This window comes from Stegodyphus dumicola, chromosome X2 (genome assembly GCF_044657685.1).
Source record: "Stegodyphus dumicola isolate Sdum_Otavi_A_Nest chromosome X2, ASM4465768v1".
Taxonomy (NCBI): Eukaryota; Metazoa; Arthropoda; class Arachnida; order Araneae; family Eresidae; genus Stegodyphus; species Stegodyphus dumicola.
Genome location: NC_140781.1, coordinates 8845866 through 8853711, shown reverse-complemented (window position 1 = coordinate 8853711; position 7846 = coordinate 8845866). Strand labels below are relative to the sequence as shown.

The following is a 7846-nucleotide window of genomic DNA, read 5'->3' as shown; positions in this document are numbered from 1 at the left end:
TCAATTATTGTTGATTTGACGTCTATTATTACTGCCGATCCATAAGTCATATGGACTAGCTGTAATAATACAGTGTATAAAAGCCATTAAAAAGTAGTTGAGGGATTTTTTGGCTTCGTGCACATAAAATCTCATAAGAAGAGTATTTGAAACATGCTAATGAATCTAATAACTGAATTGGAGAGAATAAAATTAAAATTAGAATACGTGTTTACTATTAAAAGGAGTTTTTGTTGATGAATTAACCAGTTCTAAAAAGGGGGGGTTCAGCTGCATTTCCAAAGTATTCGAGCAACATTATTGGTGCAACTCTCAGGGCTACAACATGCAGGTTACAAATTAAATAATCACAGCAGGGATTAATAATATAAAGATTTTAATATGGATATCTCACACAAGCAGAAAAGTATTACATTACTCTATGAACTGCATACATATAACTGAGTGAAAAGGGAATTTCCCCGTTTAGTTCACAGTTAAAGAAAAAATAAGAATAATAAAAAATAGTCCAATCAAAAGCGGTGCTCCTTCTGTCGATTTCGCCCAGCCGTTACGTAATTGTCTGTCTGCAGCAGCCATCTCCAACATTCTCTCCCTCTTTGAGTCTACTTCAGGTTGGTCGGCCTGGTCGAAGAGATCTAATCTCTGAGGCACCTTGATCACACGTCCAAATCTTGACACTTTAGCATCTTGCAGGATTTTACTAGAGTCATTTGAAGAATCATTAGAATCTGAATGCTCATCACTAGAAATAGAAGAAATAGGATTAGTAAAAGAGTTATCGTTTATGGGATCAGTGGGTGTGTTCGTTAACTGCACTTCCAATGGAAAGACTCGCTGGATGGTACGAAGCGGCGTACCAGCTTCAGTCTTCAGTTCTACAGTTCTCACCTTGCCATCTTTCCCAGGAATTAGTCGAATGACCTTAGCTAAAGGCCAATGCATCCGTCTTTTGATGTCATCTCCTATTAGGACAATTTCACCCAACCGTAGCTCTGACGATGGATCATTAAGTAGTTTTTGGCGATGTCTAGCCCGTTTTCGAAGACCTTTCGAATCGTAGAAATCAACATCGGGAACACCTAAGCTACGATTCTCAATGAGAAACATGGCTGGGGAAAGTGGGATTAAATCATTTGGATTTTCGGACAGATAGGTAAGAGGTCTAGAGTTACTTAGAGACTCGAAGTCGCACAATACTGTGTACAACTCCTCGGTTGTAAGAACCGCGTTACTGAATGTCCTCAACAGTTTCTTTACTACACGAACTAGCCTCTCCCACCAGCCGCTTGAAAGCATATCTGCCGGGTTTAAATCACCTGGAACATGGCGCCAATACTGAGAAGGAATCAGACTGTTTATTTCTTTTACTCTATTCGCAACGAACACTGACCAATCACCACGGTTTTTAATCCACCAGGGTGCTACCATAGAATAACTCCATGCAATATTTTTCAAATCAGACAAATCTAAGGCGGCGTATACTGAGTGAACCAGTCTCGCGCCAATGCAACAGGCCATCAATTCTAACCGAGGTATTGTCAGAGATTTTAACGGCGCTACCCTAGATTTGGCTCTGATCAATCGAATTTTGACTCCCACGGGCGTTACAGCTCTTATGTAAACACATGCACCATAGGAGCTCTTACATGCATCAACGAATAGATGCAGCTCTGAATTCTCATTTATCTCTACATATCGTGGAATACTAATTTTCTCAAGATATTTAATTTCATCCTGCCACTTCTGAAAAGTTTTCTGAATGTTATCTGGCAAGGGGTCATCCCATTTTAATTTCATAGTCCCAGGCCCCCTGTAATACTAACGTAGGTAACAAGGTAGTTGGACTCAAAAAACCCTGCGGATCAAAAATTTTATGTACCATAGCCAAAATATTACGTTTACTTATCTCATTATCCATTGAATAATTAAGATTACATTTTAATGTATCGTTATCTAAATCCCATAAGATTCCAAGAAGAGAAGTTATACCTGAACTACGGAAAATACAATGACCAATCAATGAACATTAATTTCCCAACCCCGTAGGTTAAAATATACCCGAGCCATTACTTCTGTCGCCTTAACTGTAATATTTTCTTGCTGTTTGATATCGTGAACCCCAGTGACACAATTGTCAACATAAATCGAATGCTTTAATTTTTGGGTCACATCGTCAAAATCGGCAGAGGAATTATCTAAGAGACGCTCTATCGATGCTGAGAGTTCGAAAGGAGACGAACAAATGCCGAACATCACTCTGCAGTGTCTGTAAATCATAGGTTCTTCAAGAGTTAGAAGAAAAAACCTCAAATAACCTCTGTGTTCTGGGATAACACTCAGCTGAAGAAATGCTTTCTCAATGTCGGATGACAAACCAACGGAATGCAATTTGTCAATTATATCAGGTATGAGTTCAATTAATTTCCGCCCTCTATTTAAACAATCATTTAGGAACGGTTGATTTCTCTCTCGGGCTGAAGCGTCGAACACCGGCGTTACCTTCATTGCCTGGCTAGTATGCTTTATAACAGGTCTATGGAGCAAATAATAACTCAAATTATCAATTTCAGTTTCAGGAACCTTTTCTATTACTTTTAGGTCTTCCCATTGCTTAAAAACTACCTTTTAGTCATCTAACTGATTTTCCTCATTAATTCGTTGACACATTCTTTGATGCATTTTAAAAGTCATAGACTTATTGTTAGGTAACAGAATTTCAGATTTAAAGAGTAGTGGCAATTCATATAGGCCATCAGGAAGAACATTTAAATTCTCTTTAAATTGCTTAACGGCGTCAGAGTGAGCAAGTTTACGTTTAACATCTTCAGTTGTGTCTGTTATGCCAATGGCATCTAAATTCCAGAGTTCAGTTACGCTAAGATTAGCACAATGCAACGAAACTACATTAGACTAGAAGAGAAACACGCTAATGTGACAATCAAAATCGTAAAAAACAACCTTATATTTAGCGTAGGTATAATGAAACACTCAATCGATTTCGAGGGCAGCTAAAGGTCCCTCCTCATCAGGAGAAAGAAATACATAGAAAGAAGAAAATAGGAATCACAGAAACACGTGGTGCTTATCAGCACTGCACGTGGTTATAACTAGATTTTTAATCAGAATTGCACTGGCCGCCTACTTTTACTGAGCCAGGCTGTCTGATCAAGCATAAAGAAATATTAGCTCCCTATTTTAACTTCGCTAATATTTCTTTATGCTTGATCAGACAGCCTGGCTCAGTAAAAGTAGGCGGCCAGTGCAACTCTGATTAAAAATCTAGTTATAACCACGTGCAGTGCTGATAAGCACCACGTGTTTCTGTGATTCCTATTTCCTTCTTTCTATGTATTTCTTTCTCCTGATGGGGAGGGACCTTTAGCTGCCCTCGAAATCGATTGAGTGTTTCATTATACCTACGCTAAATATAAGGTTGTTTTTTACGATTTTGAAACTACATTATTTCACAAATTATTTTGTAGTAATGCGGAAATAGTAGCTGAAGTAAGTTCTTTAGATAAGCTGTTCACTTTACCAATCACAGTGTATCCGAATTTAGTCCCAACTACAGCTAAACCCGAGTTCAGTTTCAGAGAACTGCCAGTAATAATGTTCCCCAATGGCATCTGCTCCTAAAAGCAATTTAATGTCATATTCTTTAGCTTGCAAATCAGACAAGGTAATATTTCTTTCTTTAAATTCTTTCAGGTTATTGTGATCAACTACTTTTGAAACACATCCACATATTTTGTTTTGAAAACGTACTTCAAAGTTATGGTCATAAGTGCCCTCAAAATTTCTTAAATTAACATCAAACACTAAATGGGAATGAGGACTTGTCTCTCCCCCCAAACAAACCGTGTATAATGGTTTGTTTCGATGTAGGACGCAGTTGCAAAAGTGCGATGACCCTTTCTGAAAGATAAGATTTCTGAGAACCACTGTCCAAAATCGTACGAACCGTAAATTATCTACCCTCAAATACTATTTTTAAAACAAGTGTTTGCAAATACACATTTTCATTAACAGTTGACTTGACTGATTAGACAACACATTACTTGAAATAACAGTACTGTCAGTTTCATTTGGCTTTACAGGTTCGCCATTTGAGCACATAATCGTATAGTGAAATATATCACAAGTTAAACATTTAACTTTATTTTTGCATGCCCGTGAACTATGTCCAACTCGTAGGCAGCGAAAACAGGCGCGCTTTTGCACCAAAAATTTTCGTTTATCTTCTAAAGACATTTTGCGAGCAGAAAAACATTCGGCAGAATTGTGGGATTTCTCACAAAAAATACAACGTAAATTTCGCCTACCTGTATTGTCTTGAACATTTACCAAGGCAGCAGCTGTAGAGCAACCCGGATCCTCAGAATGTGGACGCGAATGTGCAGAACGCGAAGCTCCCAACCCGGTACTTAATCAATAGCGAGCTTAATCATTTCCTCACTTTGCACTTCGTTTCGAAGAAAGCACAAAAGTTTATCCAAAGAACGCGCACTATCTTGCTGTGACGCAGTATCTTCCATCGAGTGGCTTCTTTCCCACGCACGAAGCATAGTCTCTGGTAAACAGGACTCAACAAGTGGTTCCAAAAATTCTGAAAAATTTTCCTTAGTTCTACCGAGGCTTGCTCTCATGTAAATCATAAAGTTCAGCTAAATCTACTTTAATCCGACCAGCAGCATTTTTCAGTACTATGGAAAGTAAATCCCGTACATAAATCTGAACCAAAAGTTCATCTCTCCCGAAGCGTTCTTTAAGTTATGCAATTACCTTTGAATAGTTTTCTTTAGTTGGCGGAAAACTTGTTACCAGTCTTGACGCTTTAGAATCTGCTACCACACATTGTAACATATATTGAAATTTGTCTTCATCCACAATAGAATCATCTTTGTGAATTTTTTCAAACTGAGACCAAAAGGCAAGAAAGTCTTTCGGTACTCCACTAAATTTTCTCAATTTAAGTTTCGGAAGATTGAATTTCCTTTTTTGCTCGGTTGTTGTTCCTTCCGTAACCGAATTTCCCTTCTTTGCATTTTCTAACAACGAACAAATCAAGCAGAACTTGTCACGGTATTCCTCTGCTTTCAAAAAATCTTCGGAATATTCGTCTTGAAGGTATCATCATTTAACAACAAATTCGAAACTTCTTCTTGAGTTGTTTCCAAACGTGTGAATTTGTCTTGAATCTGTTTAAACAACGTACTGACTTCTCCACTTTTCATGCTTTTGTTTTCGATCTTCTGAGCTATATCGTTGCAGCATACCGTAAATGCTGTTCTCAGCAACTTTCGTTTTGCTTTCAAGACTTTTATATCCATATTTCATCCAAAAATATAAAGTAGCGGACGCCAGATTTACTATGTTGCAACTCTCAGGGCTACAAAGTGCAGTTTACAAATTAAATAATCACAGCAGGCATTATTAATATAAAGATTTTAATATGGATATCTCACACAAGCGGAAAAGCGTTACATTACTCTATGAACTGCACACGTATAACTGAGTGAAAAGGGAATTTCCCCGCTTAGTTCGCAGTTAAAGAAAAAATAAGAATAATAAAAAATAGTCCAATCAAAAGCGGCGCTCCTTCTGTCGACTTTCCCAGCCGTTAAGTAATCGTCTGTCTGCAGCAGCCGTCTCCAACAATTATGAAAAACTGCTCAGCAGTTAACAGCGGCACACCCATCAATATGTGAACTTCGTGAGACAAGTTCAGCACTCAGCCTAGCCTGTAACAAAACTTTATAAATGCGAAAAACCGTTCTTAAAATTTTGTTTCTTTACCAATTTCTAATGCAAGTGGAGAAAGATTATTTAATAGTCTTAAAGAAGTTCAAAACTACAAAGCATGAATAATTGTCAGTGTTATAAACAGTATGAAATGTCCTAAATTACATAAATAATGATGAAAATTATTGATAATTTCGTTGCATTTAAGACCAGAAGTTCTTCAAACTTCACCGTTCCTGCAAGTTTAAAATTTAAAGTGTTCATATGGATACGATATAGTAAAATTTAAATTATTTGATTTTGCTGAGAGTATAAATGAATTTAGACAAATAATGATTAAAATATTAATAAACATATCCCATAACTTTAAATTAGAGGCACTACTTCATAAATCCACTATGGGTTATTTCATTCAAACATAAATATGTCAGCAACTGGCTTCTTAAAAGTCTTCACGATATCTGAAAAATGTTCTTCTGCGGCAAATTACAAGCGCACCGTATTATATTACAAACAATGTAATTCATGAGAAACTAGGCATAATTCCATTGATAAGTTTTTACTACCACCTGACCAGACAGTTTCACATTCGTTTACATACTATAAGTAACTCTGAACTCAGAATTTATGTTATTGTTGCTACTTATGCTCACTTGTCTGACGCAGTCAGCCTAAGCTCACGAAATTCCTCGTGGCAAAGAGCGCAAGATTACGCCTGTCGTAGGCAACAGCCTTGAGCACACTTCAGGTGACAGTGAGATTTAGCTCAGTTCCATCCCAATTTTGATGGAGAGCACCCCCCCGGGGGGAGACGGGTCCGAGGGTCTTGCTCCTTCTCTCCCCTTCCGCCAAACCGCACGAGAGGACTTTCTGCTCGCCGTATATTTAGAGTGCCGCCATGTCGCACCGACACTAAACACTACAAATATCCATGCCTTCTCCGGGATTCGAACCCGTGCCCATCGGCAAGGCAGTCTTCAACGCTGACCACTATACCGGTTGGGTGGCCAGAATTTATCATTACGATTATAAGAACGATACTAATAAAATAATGAAAAAAGGCCAGTGTCCCTCCTCAATCCAAATGTAATCATGGAAGTCTGATTTTTACATTTACTTTCTCATATTATTCGGTATTCTTTTGTTTTATTTATATATGTATATTTGTACCTTGTGTGTATTGTATGTATTTGTTCGCACTTGAGGCCTATTGCTTCAAAATTACCTTGACAACATAGATTCAGTTATGAATGCTTTGAGGCTTGAATTGCGTGAATATCTTCAAAATTTAAATTTTAAAGAAATTACTACATCTCAAATAAGTTACTTTGTAAAATATTTCGAAACTTTCAACTATGTTCGATTTGGGGTTAGGCATCAGTCTAGGCACCCAGGTGTATCAAACACCGTTTCACGAAGAGAAAGGGGATTTTAATCAATATACTTCGTAGCTTATGGGCAGCTGTTTGACAACAAGCAGAGTTTAAAGTTGTAGAATTCTTTGGTAGAGCGAGTACGAAAGAAAGTATTCAAGCTGTGAAATGAAAGTAACATGACGTCAGTGCTACAAATTGTTCACAACCGTAATCGGCTAATATACGACGAAAAAATCGCGAAATGTAGCAACTTAATAAATTAAGTAACATTTTTATGTCTAAGTGTAGGTACATGGCTAAACATGTTGATTCTCAGCTATATGTAGGAGATGTCTACGATTTGGCAGCTGATATTGGCAAAGAATTTGAAAAACTTATAGACATATATGGAACTGATATTATTAGAGAACTAATGACGAAAGTAATTGTAACACTTGAATATTTAGAATCCAGTACAGTATTGATCGACAGTCTTCAGAATGAATTGTTTGATATTAAGTCAAAAGTACAACAGTTGGAATATGAGAAGTTAGAACGAGCAGAATTTCGGAGTAAACTGGACCAGGTATGTAAGGGTTTCTGTCAAAGGAGTGGGTGTGGTTGAACCGGTGATTGTTTGTGTTAAAATGTTTTGTGAATTGTCACATTTTTTTATAATATTAGCTTAACATTTCTGTATTTCCTTTGTGTATTATTTTTTAATTGGAAAGCATACGTTAAATATC

The 7846-nt window shown here is 37.3% G+C and overlaps 2 protein-coding genes across 4 annotated transcripts in view; one reads left to right on the top strand and one right to left on the bottom strand.

Annotated features, from left to right (window-relative positions):
- Nucleotides 1–368: 368 nt before the first annotated feature.
- Nucleotides 369–7846, bottom strand: part of LOC146992678 (uncharacterized) — a 199402-nt gene continuing 191924 nt past the window's right edge. The window contains exon 2 of one of the 2 annotated variants that reach the window (XM_085809058.1): nt 369–703. In XM_085809058.1, coding sequence (XP_085665184.1) covers nt 466–703 — 238 coding nt within the window. In that variant the 3' untranslated portion in view covers nt 369–465. Of the gene's footprint in view, nt 746–7846 lie in introns of both variants that reach the window. The other variant, XM_085809057.1, reaches the window with a different exon arrangement.
- The window catches only part of LOC118205026 (RILP-like protein homolog), a 90327-nt gene continuing 89654 nt past the window's right edge, over nt 7174–7846 (top strand). The window contains exon 1 of one of the 2 annotated variants that reach the window (XM_085809731.1): nt 7174–7686. In XM_085809731.1, coding sequence (XP_085665857.1) covers nt 7396–7686 — 291 coding nt within the window. In that variant the 5' untranslated portion in view covers nt 7174–7395. The remainder of the gene's footprint in view (nt 7687–7846) is intronic. The other variant, XM_085809730.1, reaches the window with a different exon arrangement.